This window comes from Mirounga angustirostris, unplaced genomic scaffold (genome assembly GCF_029215605.1).
Source record: "Mirounga angustirostris isolate CCGP_5_RB_7025 unplaced genomic scaffold, mMirAng1.0.hap1 SCAF_6, whole genome shotgun sequence".
NCBI classification, from domain to species: Eukaryota; Metazoa; Chordata; class Mammalia; order Carnivora; family Phocidae; genus Mirounga; species Mirounga angustirostris.
The window spans coordinates 68,410,489-68,427,116 of record NW_026991714.1 but is presented as its reverse complement, the minus strand read 5'-3'; the positions used below and the strand labels follow the sequence as shown (position 1 = coordinate 68,427,116).

At 60.4% G+C, this 16,628-nt stretch overlaps 1 protein-coding gene across 1 annotated transcript in view; it reads right to left on the bottom strand.

The window, feature by feature from the left end:
* LOC123845428 (calpain-8-like) overlaps positions 1 to 16,628 on the bottom strand; it is a 42,648-nt gene that overhangs the window by 15,224 nt on the left and 10,796 nt on the right. The window contains 11 exon segments of the mRNA XM_045876188.2: positions 103 to 114; positions 2,965 to 3,081; positions 3,084 to 3,145; positions 5,340 to 5,360; positions 5,363 to 5,499; positions 6,070 to 6,144; positions 8,035 to 8,120; positions 10,535 to 10,624; positions 11,456 to 11,624; positions 12,312 to 12,445; positions 13,124 to 13,242. Coding sequence (XP_045732144.2) covers positions 103 to 114; positions 2,965 to 3,081; positions 3,084 to 3,145; positions 5,340 to 5,360; positions 5,363 to 5,499; positions 6,070 to 6,144; positions 8,035 to 8,120; positions 10,535 to 10,624; positions 11,456 to 11,624; positions 12,312 to 12,445; positions 13,124 to 13,242 — 1,022 coding nt within the window.

The following is a 16,628-nucleotide window of genomic DNA, read 5'->3' as shown; positions in this document are numbered from 1 at the left end:
GCTTCCTTCCGAGGAAGCAGCCCCTGTGGTGTGCCTGCCCCCGAAGGCCGCCAAGCCACATCCTCACGAAGGAGAACGAGGCCTCGGCCAGCACTCACGTACCTCTCTGGGGACCTGCGGAGCAGAAGGAAAGAGCAGGTCACAAGTGACAGCGAGGCCTGCGCTCTGTGCCCTGCAACCCTCCCCACATCATGCAGACAGTCCTGGGTGAACTCTGAGGCCGTCTGAGACCAGTGCACCCTAGAAGTCTAAAGGGGGAAAGGGGCTGGTTTTTTACTTTATTTTCCAGTTGTGTGATCGGCGAGGACCCCACATTCCTGGGGGGCTTGATGAGAGCTAATATCTCACAGACCTGCATGCCTGCACCCAAACCCAGAGTGGCGAGGCCCGTGGAAAGAAATGCAGGACCCTGAGCCTGGGGAACAGGCCTGAGCCGGTCGTCACAGCAGGAAGATGATGGGGGCCAGGGAGTGGGACAGACACGTGGGCCTCCTCAGCCTCCGGGGCATCAAGGCTGCTCCCCAGTTGGTGACAGGCTTTCAACCGACCCAGCTCTCCAGACTGCGGACATCCAGAGCCTTAGAAGTCAGTTAGGGGGTCATGGAACTGTGCCCCCTACAACCCTAGGTGCTGCCTACGACCCCAGGTGCCCCCCGCAACCTCAGGTGCCCCCCTACAACCAGGTGCTTTCTATAAACCCAGGTGCTCCCCACGACCCCAGGTGCCCCCTATGACTCCAGGTGCCCCCTACGACCCCAGGTGCTCCCTATGACCCCAGGTGCCCCCCTACAACCAGGTGCTTCCTACAAACCCAGGTGCCCTCCATGACCCCAGGTGTCCCCCTACGACCCCAGGTGCCCCCCTACAACCAGGTGCTTCCTACAAACCCAGGTGCCCCCCATGACCCCAAGCGCCCCCACAACCCCAGGTGCCCCCCTACAACCCCAGGTGCCCCCTACAACCAGGTGCTTCCTACAAACCCAAGTGCCCCCCCATGACCCCAGGTGCCCCCACAACCCCAGGTGCCCCCCTACGACCCCAGGTGCTTCCTATGACCCCAGGTGCCCCCCTACAACCAGGTGCTTCCTACAAACCCAGGTGCCCCCCATGACCCCAGGTGCCCCCCTACAACCCCAGATGCTTCCTATGACCCCAGGTGCCCCCCTACGAACCCAGGTGCCCCCTATGACTCAAGGTGCCCCCCTATGACCCCAGGTGCTCCTATGACCCCAAATGCCCCCTACAACCCCAGGTGCCCCCCTACAACCAGGTGCTTCCTACAAACCCCAGGTGCCCCCCTGACCCTAGGTGCCCCCACAACCCCAGGTGCCCCCTATGACTCCAGGTGCCCCCCACAACCCCAGGTGCTCCCTATGACCCCAGGTGCCCCCCTACAACCAGGTGCTTCCTATAAACCCAGGTGCCCCCTATGACTCAAGGTGCCCCCTATGACCCCAGGTGCCCCCTATGCCCCAGGTTCTCCCTATGACCCCAGGTGACCCCTATGATCCCAGGCTATGACCCCAGGTGCCCCCCTATGACCTGGTGCTCCCCTATGACCCCAGGTTCTCCATATGACCCCAGATGCCCCCTATCACCCCAGGTGCCCCCCTATGACCCAGGTGCCCCCCTATCACCCCAGGTGCCCCCTATGACCCCAGGTGCCCCCTATGACCTGGTGCTCCCCTATGACCCCAGGTTCTCCCTACGACCCCAGATCCCCCTATCACCCCAGGTGGCCCTTATGACCCCAGGTGCCTCCCTATGACTCAGGTGCCCCCTATGACCCCTGGTGCCCACCTATGACCCAGGTGCCCCCCATGACCCCAGGTGCCCCCCTACGACCCCAGGTGCCCCCTATGACTCCAGGTGCCCCCTATTACCCTAGGTGGATGCTCACAAAAGCATGCAGAGCGCCTTCCTGGGCTTGGTCCCCGCGAGCAGGGTCTGGTCTGATGCTACCACGCTCTAGGTGGGGTGGAAGGGCCAAGCTCGGGGAGAACTGAGGTTATTTGAAATCCCTTTCTCCCGCCATCAAGCCGGGATTATGTTTCAGCATGCATTCTTCCATGATGAGAGACGCACGTACCACAGCCTGAACTCTAAAGCTGTAAGTTCCAAGAGAGGCGAAGGGAAGGGCCCGGACATGGTATGGGCTTGGCAACTGGTTTCTTATCACAACACTTCTTTTTCATGCATTAATTTATACCGAGATGTTGGGTCTCCATCCGCTCTTGTTCTTCCCAATTAAAATTGTATTTTTCTCAAGAAATTAATTCTTCACAAAATTACATAAAAACAACTGCCACGAATCCCTCTGGAATTTGTTATAAGGAGCCTTTGTCCGTATAAAAAGTGAATTGTGATTTGTTCCTGGCTGGGCTTGTCAGGCCCCAAAGGGCTTGCTTTACCACATTCGTGAGGCCACAGAGCGTTACCTGCACGCACCACAGCCTGGGACGGAGCTGCGGTCCCCAAGCCAGGGGCACCCGGACTGAAGGTGGCCGTGTGGCTCCTCACCCCAGCCATACCTGCCTGTGTGTCCCAAGAAGAGTCTCAAGATCGCCCAGCATGGGAGGAAAGGAGAATGAATCTCTGACTCCCATATCCGGCCTCCCTTCCCCTTTTCAAATTCCTCGGGCCCCCGTTCTTGACTCCTGTCCCCTGAGGAGCCTATACTTGGAAAGTCTAAAGAGTACAGTAACCCTGAGCCCTTGAGGACAAGCAAAGTTTAAGGGATTTCGCATCTGAATGTTGTTAACAGCAGAGATATAAATGGTAGAAATGAATCTCTAATGGTGGAATTCAAGTCCCGGGAAAGCCACTGGGAGAGGCATTCACGGGTGCAAGAAGAGTGCTTGATGAGGACCATTCAAGTGATAGCAAAGATGCACGCCGATTCCCGGCCAACACAGTCCAACCAAAGACATCCAGTGTGGGAATGGGTGACCCAGCTCCAGGTACCTTGTAGGCAGCGTAGCCAATGCTGAGCATGCCCTGTCCTATTCTCTTTCTGCGCCAACGGTTCTTCTGCATCAGACCCAGCAGCACCATGCAGCAGGGTTCACCGACGCCCCCCCCCCCTCCTGGCTGTCATCCCTCTCCTCCAGATGGATTTTGAACTGGGGATTGGTCCAGTAAGTGGCTGGAGGTCGCCGGGAGGTTGCTGGGAGACCGTGGTTTCCCCGAGGGGGGTGACGAGGTGGGAATAATACAGGGGAAGAGCCTTGGTCACCCCAGAGAATGCGCAGCTGGTGATAAGCGGGCCTCGGCAAGTCTCCCTTGCAGGGTGGTGGGCATCCCCTCCTCCCCCCCACCCCTTCCACGCACCCACAGACTCATCCCGCGGCATCCCGCGCCATCTGGAAACTTTGCACGGGTCCATCTGATCAACCAGGGGCCCAGACACACTCGACTGGGAATACTCGAGGTCTGATGGCCCCAGGGCTGCCCTGGGACGCTCACAAGTGACCCCCAAGTCTTCCAGGGGAAACGGTTCACGTCCCCAGTTCTCAGCTCCTGGCCCGTAAGACGAGCCCCCCTCGGGGAGGGCAATCTCAGGCTGTGAGGGAGTCACAGCCAGAGACACAGCCCATCAGGCAAGCGTCTGTCCCCTGCCCTGGGGGCTGACCCTGTGCCCCTCAGCCAGATGGCTGCAGTGCTGAGACACCGGCCCCCAGGAGGACGTCGTGGGCCGTGCATGAGGGAGAACAATGGGCAGCCAAAAAGCATACACCTGCGGGCATTCCGAAAGACTGCTTCCCTCCAAAGAGGACTTTGAAAACTCTGAAACAGCAACTCTACAAGCCGAAGCACAGAGAGCTCAAAGGGTCGTCGGAGGGCCCAACAGGGCTCTAGGACACTCGGGCGGCCGAGCGTCACTGAAGACGCCGGGCCCATCGGGCATCCACACGCTAGGGCCTCAGCAGGGCCCGGGGGGAGGACAGGCCGGGGTGTCCTCACATCCCCTAAATGAGGTAAAGCGCAGTGAGATAACAAGGCGTGCACAGTGACCAAGAACCACCGGCTGTTAACGAGAATGTTACTTATTCAATCCCACCTCCCCAGAATCTCCACATCCACATTGTTTATTTGGGGCACGAGTGCGAGGCTTTTAAGGCCAAATCTCTACAGCTTCCCGGGAGACAGGCAGCTCTGCAACCGCACCCCTGCATACGGACACCGTTCCCAAAGGGCAGGCACAACCGCACAGTCAGGCCGCTCCCGACAGCCAGTTGGCCACGCCGATGGGGTCACCACGGAGATTCTGTGCAGATACCTCCGGCGCCCCGACCGCTCCGCGCTCTCAAAGGGATCCATGCCAATTTCCTACCCGCCTTCCAAGCACTCGCTAATGGCGAGCATATTTTAATGTCTCCCAAATGCAACATTACGGCAATCTCTTCATTTTTTGTTTACTCCTTAACAGAGCTGGAGAAGAGAATGAGCCATAAAAATAAAGCCCCCCATTTACAGGGCAGCCCTGGTTCACGCGGTGCCTCGCACGGGGGCATCAACGCTACGTCCTGAGGGTCAAGCAGCAGAGCTCGGTGGAGGCATGGGGCTCGGGCTGGACGGGACGAAGGAAGACACAGTGGTCGAGACCCAGCCTGCGTGCACGTGGGATTTTATGATGATGCTGAGCGCAGCCCTGCAATGAGCTGCGTCTGGGCAGGTGGCTGGGGAGCTGGGGGTGGAGGGAGCGGGCTCTGCTCTCCTTCATTTCTCCTTAGGGAAGTGGGGTCGGTTTTTCAGGGTCTTCCTCCTGCTGCTGATTCGACCTAAGAGGAGGCTGTGCCAATGCATCAGTGACGTCCGTCCGGTGAACTGGGGAGGGTTCCCCACCCAGGGAGACGAGGGCCCCGGGTCAGTGCAGAGGCTGGGGTTGCACAGACCATCCTCACCAGGGTGTGGCTCCCGTGGCAGCGGGGAGTGGCCATCCCGGAGCCCTGGCTCAGGCCCCCCACCCCCACCCCCACGGCTTGGGCGCACAGGCTTAGCACAGTGCCGGCTACCGAAGCAGCAGAGCGTCCGGGGCTGGGGGGGACACGTGTCCACCAGGGGCTGGGAGAAGCCCAAGAAAGGAGCACAGTGAGTACAAGGAAGCGCGTCCTTGAAGGGCAAGGCAGATGGGGGAAGCGTGAATGCACTGGACACACAGAAGCTACAGAACGATGTTCCCTGAGCCACTGTCCACCCTGCCGCCCTGGCCTCCAAGCCCAGGGAGAAGTGTGGCCCCCGAGGGACGCCAGGAGCCAGCGAACAGGCCGAGGCATTGCCCAGCTCAGGGAGGACGGGCCAGAGGGACTTGGGGCCCCGCAGCCCTCCCTCTGCCTCACCTGGGAAGTTGGAGCAGCCCCGGCGGTGGAGCCCTGAGTCCAGCGGCCGTTGAACAGGACCAGGTCCCATTTGTGCAGCTCCTCGCTGCTCAGGGAGTCCAGGAACAAATTGCAGATCTCCAGCCGAGAGAACTGCCCCAAGAAATCCAAAAATGACATCCTGGGGGCAGAAGACCAGGGTTCTGGGTCCACAGGGCAGGCTCCAGGAGAAAGGAGGGTGTGCCTACTGGGCCCAGCACGGAGCAAGGGGCCAGCTCTGACCCTGTCCACATCCGCGGGGTCACTGTCCCAGTCCCTGGCTACTGTTGGCATCTCCATTTTATAAGAGAGCCCCCCTGCACGGCGGAGGGACGGAACAGTAAACAGGCACTGCCTCCGGGGTCGGGCACCTTGGAGCCTGCAGAGGTGTCCTCCAATTGAACTCTGCCCAGCAGAGATGGCCCTAGTCCATGTCACGCTCAAGGGGCGTCCCTGTCATCAGTCCTAGCCCCCCTGCAAAGGAAGTCACCCTGTCTCGGGGCTAAGCCCAGCTTGGCGAGATAGGAGTGGTGCTCTGCCTCAGTGGATGGAGGCGGGGACGTGAACACATGCAGGCCCCGAGGTCGGACCACACGAGGGTAACGGGGGAGAAGAAGGACGCCCCCAGAGGGAGCCACATCGAGTTCCTGAACCCCTGGGGACACGCTGCCCCTGGCCACCTCAAAGGATGGCTCCCGCCGACAGGGCTCACCAGAACTCGCCGTCCTCCGCTTTCTTGTCCAGCTCCGCCTTCTGCCTGGAATCTATGTCATTCCACTCTGGGGCACTGGGGGAAATCGCAAAATTAGAATCTTTAAAAAGCGAAGCAAAGGTAGTCATTCGTGAAAGGCTTGCTGCAACACACGCTGTTTCCCGCAGCTAGACGTCCCCCTGAGGAACGAGATGGACACGAGCCAGACCCCAGTGGGCGGGGAGGGACAGATGGGTGGGACACACGCCCGGGAGGGACGTGGACCGATGACATGAACCCCAGTTGTGCTGCTGGGACGTGGCCCTAATTTCACTCCCAGGGAGGCTTCCATTTCTAGCTGAGACTCCCGGGCCCCAAGGACAGGATGGTGGGTCCAAGAGAGGAGGCATGACAGTGCCTGCCGGGCGTGCACCCCCACGTCCATGGGCAGGTCGTCGTTCTGGCTCATTGGTCAGGTGAGGATCTTGGGGGAGTCGGACCCTCTCTGGGCACACGCACACCGTCCACTTCCCAAGCCACCAGCAAAGGCCATCAGGCCCAGTGGGGCAGCAATTTCCCTGAAGTCGTGTCACCCAAGAGGCCTCGTGCTGTGGCCTTTCCGTGGCCATGCCCAAATACTTCATTCAAATGTCATCTCCAGCCGCCTGACCTTTACCAAGCTAGGTCTCCTGAAATACGTGTGCAGCATCTAGGAACTGAGCAGGAGCAAGAAGTCCCTTCTCTGGATGCCTTCAGCAACCCGCAAGCCCTCCCCTCCCCGTGTGAAACCCCGGCCGCGCAGGACCAAGGGGTCACACAGGAGGGCACCCAGGACCCCTTCAACTCATGGAAACATTCATCCATCAAACCCAAATCTCAGAACGTGCTTGTTATAAACAAAGCATAGGGACAAGCTGGAGAATTCTGGATCTGACCTAAATCTCCCAATTGGTTTTTGAACCTAAAAAAAAATCTAAATCATTTAATTTAACTGGATGTTGGGCTGACTTTGGGGTGTGGCTCAGAGACGCAGGGTCCTCCTGCCTGACCAGCTGCTACAGAAATGGCCCCGGTCCTCTCCCGCCCCCACCACTGCCCCCCTCACACCTGCCCCAGCCTCCCAGAGACGTGGGGGGTGGGAGGAGCTTGTCAGGGAAGGAGATGGGGTCACAGAAGCCCTCTGGGCAGCTTGCTAACCAGCTGTCAGCTGAAACGGCCAAAACTTAGAGTGTCAATTTTGTTCGGCCGGGACCCCCTTTCTGGGCAGTTGCCAGAACGCAGGTTTTAGGTTTTGCTCCAACTTGGACAACGGAATCAGCCTCTGTGGCCCTAGGGAACCACGTCTCTCCGTGGCGCACACCTGAAGGGAAGTGCGCGGTGGTGGGCAGTGGTGGGCAACATGGCTGCACGTGATGAAGCCCCCTCCCAGGGCCCTTGCGCCATCGAGGAGCATGGGCAGTGCGGGGCGGCTCCCGCGAGGTTAGGGACCTATTGAGACGGTTATATTCCCATTTCCCAGGCGGGAGGCCTGTGGGACGAGACCCTGGCTGGCCCTTCATGACCTTGTTGGGAGAGCAAGCGTCGGGTCCTGAGCCAGGGCGCCACGCCCGTCCACCCACCGCTGTCTACCGCCAGCCGGCCCCTGGAGTCGGATCCTAAGCTGGGCGCTGGGGGGCTTGGTGTTTGTCAGAGACCAGGGTCTGTGCGGTGGGAGGCGTCCGATCACCCCGGTGTGGCAGGTGGGAAACAGGCAAACCTTCCAGAGACGGAGTGGCCAAACCTGCCAACGCCAAGCATACGCCCGGAGGCCAAGAATCCAGAGCGCGAGCTCTGCCTTTCTCAGCGGGACCCACACGGTTCCCCTTCCTCGACAGCCGACTTCCTCGGAAAGCGCAGCCACGCTCACGCGCCACGGGTCTCCGCAGGACCGTGTTTTGCGTGACGCCTTTCCGCAGGGGGACACGGGGACAGGGAGAAAGAACCTACTCGTCACTCCAGGCCCCCGTCCACTCCACTTCGCCCCACGGGTTCCGGAGTCTGATCAGCTTCTCAGAACGGCCCCGGAAATCCACCTGCAAGGTCCACACGCGGAAGCCCCTGAGCCACTGGGCTCCGCTGCCCCGAGCTTGTGACTGCCCCGCGTCCACCCCGCGTCCACCTCGCGCCTGCCTCCCGCCCGCGTCTGCCCCCACCCGCATCTGCCCCGTGTCCGCCCCACGCCCACGTCTGCCCCCCCGCCTGCCCCCCACCCGCAACTGCCCCCACCCGCATCTGCCCCGCGCCCGCCCCGCATCCGCCCCACGTCCACCCCGTGCCCGCCCCCGGCCACGTCTGCCCTGCATCTGCCCCACGCCCGCCCCCCCACCCACGTCTGCCCCACATCAGCCCGGCGTCCACCCCGCGCCCAAGTCTGCCCTCCCGGCTGCCCCCCGCCCGCATCTGCCCCACGTCTGCCCCGCGCCCACTCCGGGTGCACCCCGCACCCGCATCTGCTCCCCACGTGCCCCCCGCCCACATCTGCCCCCACCCGCATCCGCCCCGCATCTGCCCTGCGTCTGCCCTGTGTCTGCCCCCCACCCGCATCCGCCCCACGCCTGCCCCACGCCTGTCCCCCGCCCACATCTGCCCCCTACCTGCCCCCCACCCGCATCCACCCCGCGTCTGCCCACGCCTGCCCCCCGCCCGCGTCTGCCCCCACCTGCGTCTGCCCCGCGTCCACCCAACGCCCGCGTCTGCCCCCGCGCCCGCCCCACATCCACCCCGCGTCTGCCCCACGCCCGCCCCCCCACCCACGTCTGCCCCGCATCAGCCCAGAGTCCACCCGGCGCCCAAGTCTGCCCTCCCGGCTGCCCCCCGCCCGTATCTGCTCCCCGCGTGCCCCCCCCACATCTGCCCCCACCCGCATCCGCCCCCCGTCTGCCCTGTGTCTGCCTCCCCCCGCATCTGCCCCATGCCTGCCCCACGCCTGCCCCACGCCCATGTGTGCCCCCTGCCGGCCCCCGACCCACATCCACCCCTCGTCTGCCCACGCCTGCCCCCACCCGCGTCTGCCCTCACCTGCATCTGCCCTGTGTCTGCCCCACGCCTGCCCCCCACCCACATCTGCACCCCCGCCCGTATCTGCCCCCTGAGGACTCGCACTTTCCAAATGTCCCCAAACAACCACACTCCTGTTTTAATGCATGTTTTCCAGACATGGCCAACTGCTCTATTTTCCACAATTTGGTTGAATAAACCATGCATCTGGCTCACAAACAAGTTTGTGTCGGCTTTAACTTGCATTTCGATTTTGTAGTTGACTAAGACTGACTCTTAATCCACCAGACCAAAGGACAGTAAATGCGCAGAGCACAGTGGTCAGCTTTCAGCGAGGATGCGCTCTGGATGAGGCATGGCGCTAAGCCTTTCAAACACACTGTCACCACATCGAGACCTCAGGGCGGTCCTAGGAGCTGGGTGCTGTTACCATCTTTCTTACAGCTCAGAAATCCTAGACTCAGGGCATTACATCACCCTAGGTCAGAACGTGGTGGACGGAGGATGGGCCCCCAGGCAGTGTGTCTGCAGAGCCCATACTTAGAACCAAACCCATACTTACTGCCTTCCCTGGCCGCTTGCTGAACACTCACCAGAGCCCCCACGCTAGCGTTTTGCACACACACACAGACACAATGAACATTATGTCTTCTGTGTCCTACTTCCCTTTGTGTCCTCCATCATGCCCTGGCCCACGCTTACACACGCATGCTCAATCTCTACTTGGGAACGACTTTACTAAAGAGTGTGTTTTCAAAACACAAGCACCCGTGCAGTTTTGATACACAACAAAAACTTGAGATCTCATCGCATTTCCCTTTTGCCTTGGCCATCGGGAAGCTCAGAGCAAAGTTCATTTCTCAAGGGCAGCCATGCCTTTCGCCTGGATTGTCTGGTTATTTCAGCTTCGTGGTTTGGTTGTGTCTGCGCTCTTCACTGTGAGCCACTGCCAACACTTTTTCCAAGTGGGCAGAATATAGTAAATAAACACAGTGAAAACTGCAGCCCATGCTTTCTGCTTGGGTTGGCGAGGAAGGAAAAGGGCCGCTCCTTCCCGCCGCTGTGCCCCATCCTGAGGGAGCCGACACCACTGCCTTCACCCCCTTCGGGGTCCCACTGGTCTCAAGCACTGCGCCTGTGCACACACACTTCTTAGACCGCCTATGGAATCTAACGGATCATCTCTGCAACTTTCTCCAAAACCGTCCTCCCGCCTCCAGCCACATCTCATCTGCCTGTCGCTAGAGCCCATGGAGCTGTCGCTCACACCAGCCACGTGATCCATCCCCGAGTGGGGAAGAGTCCAAAGGGCCCGTGAGCAAGAGCGGCCCATGCACGGGTAGCGTCCGGGCAGCCAGAGAGGGACCTCGGTGGGGGGAGGCTCTCCCTGGCGACCTGGACACGTGCAGCATCACCACCTGCTCCCCTCACCTCCCCGGCCAGCTTTTACCTCTTGGGCCCCAGTGACAGAGTAGGCGTGGCTCTTCACCAGCTTCTGGCAGGTGGTCACCTCTGCTCCTGCTTCAGCTGCACTGGAGACCTGATTGGGAAGGAAGTCCGCGGATGGTGGCCGACCTTGACCCTGACCCTGACCCTGACCCTGACCCAATCGGGGCCGGCGCCGGGCGGCACTGGGATGCAGCTGCGCTGGTGACCTCGGGGAGCAGGCGGTGACCTCTGAGCAGGCCTGCAGCTCCAGGCCGGCGCCATGTGGCTCCGGAGACCGGAGCACGGCTTACAGGCTTTAAATGCCACCAGAAATTGGGAGGTCACCTGCTCTCCCCGAGTGACCCCATGCCGCCTGAAGAAGACCAGTTATCCAGGATGCCGGCTCTGGGCCAATCTGCTGCTCCAGTGTCTCCCCCCTTCCTCTTCCACAGGCCCCCCTCTGGGCCCCGTATCGTCTCCCCATCAAACGCACACTTGGGCTGAGATTTGGCAGAGACGTGCGGTTCACGTGTCCGAGGTCACCAGGTCAGGGACAGACAGGGGCAGGGACAACAGACCAGCTCCAGGGTCCACGCGCCCCAGGGCCCAGACAGCCAGCCCCCCAGGCAGCGCACACACCCTCATTCCAGACCCACTCCCCTTCTCCTCAGGGATCTCAAAGTCCATCAAGTATGCCCCTCGTGTATCTGTTTCCTAAAGCCCCACGAAAGGGGAAGCAGCGAAGGTAGGATGCGGGATCCAGGGATCAGGGCTCTGTTCTCAGGGCCATTCCCTAGTACTACAGACCGGGGCTCCCACGGTGCACCCCAGTTCCTAGCCACTAATAAGGTCTGGGACCAGTACATCCCCAGACTTGCCCGTTCAGCCCCGGACGCTGCTCTGGCCCCTTCCCCCCCACTCAGGGGGGAGCAGAGAGACTCACATCAATGGAGCAGGCCAGCAGGGACCCCGCACGGAGGGCCTTCCGGATGATCTGAAACAGGTGGGCTGGGGGATTCTTCAGATCATAAAACTCAGAGATGCCACCAGTGAGATCCTCAAATCCCTCCACCATGGACCCTCCAGTGAGAGTCTCATAGGAACCGTTGAGCCTGTGGGGAAAGAAAGAAAAGGTGCATCATCCACAAGTGAGGGGCCCGCGTGGGCTGGCGCTAGGATGCAGAGTGGACCGGAAGACAATTTTGTGTTGGGTCAGCAGGGAGCCCTGGCCGCAGTTTGCAGGAACGAATCTCGGGCCACCTCCCACCAAGCCACACCACCACCACCCCCCGCCCCCCCGCCTTTTAAGAAGCAAAGTGCAGCTTTCCCAGCACCAACCCTGGGTTCCTGGGGGTTGGGAGCCTGGGCAGGGGTTGGGGGAGAGAGCCCCAGGGGCTTGCTCTGGGAAGAGGGCTGGAAAGGAATGGGGTTGCAGGACAGGGTAAGTGACATGCAACAGGAGAACCCACAAAGAAGGTTCCCACATGGAACGCCAGCAGGAAGGGGGGTGAGGACTGGCATCAAAGTGCACCTGTCCCTTCCTCTTCATCATTCTTTAATAAATTCACCTTGACCTAGGAACTGACCTTGGAGTTTGAAGGAGAAGGTGGAGGCACCAAGACTCTGCAGATCTTGCCCCCCCTAATCCACACCCTCATGGGGGCAGCGCTGAGCCGAGAGCTCCTGGCCCCAGCGTCCAGGTGCTGGGGAGGACTCAGCACAGCACCCCGAGTTCGGGGCGGGGTGGGTGCGGTCCTCCGGAGACACAGGGGTCTCCCAGCCCCGAACTGCGTACTCACTTGGCATAGGCCTTCTCCAGCAGCGCTCCCCAGAACTCGCTGCCCGTCTCCGAGTGCAGGAAGAGTAGCTCCCCATCCTTGGTGGGCAGCCTGTCGTCCACGACCACCTCCACCCACTCGCCGTACTGCCAGAACTGCGGGGCAGGGGACACGGGGCAGAGGCCCCTCAGACAGCACCCTGTGCCAAGGGATGAGCTCCGAGCCCCCCGAGAGCAGGCTCTGCATCTTCCGTTCACGCTCACAGGAGAGGCCAGAGAACACAGGACACGTGGCGTCTGGCGTGTCAGTGAGGAGCAGACGCGCCCGCGTGGGTCCCACGCCTCGGGACCCCTTTCCTCGTCAAGGCCGCAGGGCCGGGGAGGGCAGGGTGCGTGGGAGCAGCAGTTCTCAGACCAGGGGAGCATCCGGCTCCCCTGCGGGGACCGCTGGACGAGGGCTGCTGGGTCTCTGGTTTGGGGATGTGGGGTGGGACCCAAGGGCATGGGAAGAACCCCCGAACGACACGTTCTGAACAGCAAGGGCTGGTTGATAAGTAGAGCACAGTCCTGAAACGTGTGTCCTCTTCCTTATGATTTCTTACCGACATTTTCTTTTCTCTGACTTACTCTATGCTAAGAACACAGTATATAATACACTTGACATACGAAACGTGTGTGGGTCGACTGTATTCTCGGGAAGGCTTCAGGTCAACTGCTGGCCATCAGGGGTGAAGATTTGGGGGAATCCAAAATGACACACAGATTTTTGACTGCATCCTGAACCCCATGTAGCCGCAGGGTCACCCATGGTGTCCAGGGCCATGAGCACAGTACCTGAAAACGGAAGATCCCCGCATAGTTCTGCTGGAAATCCTGGCCCCCCGGGACCACGCGGCGAAACAGCTCTCCATTCAGGGTCAGGGAGGCCAGGGCGGCCAGCAGCCAGCAGTCACCTGCACCGGGTCACAGGGACACACTGGTCAGGCGGGCGCACGTCCCTGCCCTGTCTGACCTCAGCGTCCCGCTCAGCCCAGCCTGTGTCACCCCTGCCCTCCTGCATCAGATGCACCATGTCCTCCCGTGTCTGAAGGTCACGGCGTCTCCCGCTGCTTCACTCCAAGTCTTGTCCTCCGGACAGGAAGTTCCCTGCTCCCCCCTTCGTCCCCGGACACTGACCGTTTCACCTCTAACCATCGATGGCTGGGGTGGAGGATGCAAGGACAGAGGACGATACAGATCCCACCCACGTGTCCAGCTTTCCTCCGTTGCGCCCACCAAGAACCTGCCCTCCAGGAAAACTCAGATGCGCCTGCCCTGGCCTTTCCCGCCGGGGGCTGCTTTGTTCCCTCCCCTGACAAGTCCTCATGGCCCTGCCACCTGTGGCCTCTCCCCTCCCCTTCTCTCCGGCCACGAGTCACTCTGTTTCTGTTTCCTGAAGACCGAATCTAAGCTCTGCGCACCGATCACAAGCCACCTCGGGTCACAGCACCTGCTTGCACGTCAGCTACTCGGTGGAGCTGCGGCGACCCCGCCTCCCTCCCGGGGCCCCGTGACCTCCCACAGTTCCAGTGCCCTCCCGGAGCCCCCCAGCGCCCTCCAGGGGCCCCCAGCACCCTCTCAGGGCCCCAGTGACTTCCTGGGGCACTCCAGTGACCTCCTGGGGTTCCAGTGCCCTCCCTGGGCCCCAATGCCCTCCTCAGGGTTCCAGAGCCCTCTCAGAACCCCAGCAACCTCCTGAGGCCCCAGTGACCTCCCAGGGTTCCAGTGCCCTCCCAGGGCCCCCCAGCACCTTCCCTGGGGCCCTCCAGCCAGCCAGGTTGTGGATTCCTGGCATCCCCAGCAGGCGGCTGACACACAGTAGGGGCCCAATAAACACTTGATGAACAGCAAGTGTCTGAATGACTCGATGGATTACAGTTTGTTCTTAGGCAAGCCCCCAGTGACCCCTGCCTGTTTGCTCCTGAGTCTCCCTGGTCTGTGGGGACAGGGGGCCCAAGAAGACATGCACTAGGCCTGACGGTTCCCACCCCCGCCAGCATCTGGGGATGGGGGAGATGATGAGGGAGGCTCCCAGCACAGGTCCCAGGGGAGCTGACAGGGTGACCGCCCCACAGTCCCTCGTGACACACGCGTCCTCGTGGCCCCTCTGACATTCGTGCTCCTGGCTCAGTGCCTCCATCAGCCCACCTAGAGCACTCCTCACACATTACAATTCAAGGCACGGAAACTACGCAACCCCCAGTTGCTGACATCAAACGGAGCTGCCCAGCTGGAGGAGCTTAATTTTCTTTTCATCTGCCTCACTCGTGACATCTCGCAGGTCCTCCTGGCACCCGCGGCAAGTGCAGGGCTCCGAGCAGGGGCAGCGGCTACGCAGGGGTTTGGATTCCTGCCAGGGGCTGTGTCAGGTGTGTGAGGATTATCGGGACAGGAATACATCCAAGTCAGCAGTGCCCCTTCAAAGAGTCCTCTTGGGAGGATGGACATCTATTCTGCTCAGAACATTTCAGGAACTTGTCTGGGGACCTGCCTGGAAGCCTGTGGCACGTTCGCTGGGTTCTTCTCCGTTGGGACGCGGCTTTGACCTTAGACCATAGTTTTAATTTCCAGAAGCAGCCAAGAATAAGGTGGGTGGAAAACCTGGGAAAAATTTTGATGGACAAGTCCCTCCTTGCGGCCACCTTCCAGCAAGATCTGGCCATGGGTTAGAGTTTGGGCTAACCACGGAGCTAGAATGGGGGGGTCCTGGGTCACTGACCTCAGGGGAAGTCGGGGAACCACCTGAGCTTTGTTTTTTCTACTCCTTACTCAGGTTATACATACAATGGGTTTAATAGTTATTAAAACAAAAAAGTGATTTTTTAATTCCACTTAAATAATGATCCCCTAGAGCCCTCCACCCCCTCCACCCATAAGCCTCGGGGCTTCCAGTAAACAGACCCCAACCCTAACAATGAGGGACTCTGGTTTTAAGTCCACCAAGAGACAGTCATCCTGAGTCAGGCTTTGTTAGAATAGAAAGGGCTAAATCAGAAATTCCCTTTAGGTCTGAACACCTAATGTTATTATAAACCATAGGTAGCAAGAGCTCAGGCTCCAGCTTATGGGCACTTCCCAAACAGCAAGGAGAAGTAGAGTTGCCCCTGGGCCACCGGCAGAAGGACAGGGGAGGGGAGCAGGGACAGAGAAGAGGTCAGGTGCTGGGACTCCTGCAGTAGTCCCTTCGTGAGGCTGATGAGTGGCAGGAGCAGGAAGAACAGTAAAGCCGCAGATAGGGTGAAGATGAAGCCAAAGCAGAGGGCATTCTCGGGGACCCCGGGAGCAGGATGACTGGCAGCAGCAAAGAGGGTGGCGGCACAGGGCCTGGAGGCAGAGAGGAGGGGAGATGGCAGCCACCCGGGACAGGGAGAACCGGGCAGGTCCATCCCACCCGGAGCTGTGGTGGCTTCAGGGTAGGACCTGGGAGCGCCCCCCGGGGGGGAGAATGGGCCTGACCCTGCACAGTCGCACCCCCCTGGGGGCCAGCCAGGACCCCGGGGACAGCTCCGGCACCAGCACCAGCCAGCCCGGGACGCTGTGATTTATAATAACAAATGCAGGCTGGGTCTTAGACCTGTTTCTGGGCTCAGAGCTCCTGAAACCCTAGGTTGCTTTCTACGCAGTGGGAGAAAGCACAGTTCTTTTGTTATGTTAACGAGGTGGCTTTGGAAAGCCCCTAGGTGACCCAACTGGTTGCCAGGGGAACCAACCCCAGGATGAGTGGGCTGGAGCTTTCAGAGCCACCCCCACCCCCTGACCTGGGAGCCTATCACCAGAACCAGTGATTTCGTCTATCAGGCCTCTGTCATGAAGCCTCCATAAATACCCAGAGGCTTCCAGCCTGGTGCACGTGTGCAGATTTAGGGAGATCAGCACCCCGAAGGGAAGCCCCTTCCCCAGACCTCACCCCATGCCTCTCCTCCATCTGGCAGTTCCTGAGCTGTATCTCTTATAGGAACCCATGCTCTGAGCTCTGGGGGCCCTCCATCTACAGCTGATGGGTCAGAAGCCCAGGTGACAATGGGAACAGGAGCCTGAGGTCTGAGGTGTGAGGGGACAATCTCGTGGGGCTGAGCCCCTAGCCTGTGGGGCTCTCACCCTGTCTGGGCAGACAGTGCGTCAGAACTGAGTGGGATCCAGGACACCCTCTGGGGTCACCCAGGGGTTTTCTGGCCTTCCTCACATCTGGGCGCCGTCGTGGGGAAGCTGGAGATGGGCCGGCCTTAAAGAAGCAAGAAACCACCCAAAAAAGGCGATTGGATGCGGAACGTTTATCCAAAAGAGATGGGAACCTTTCGGA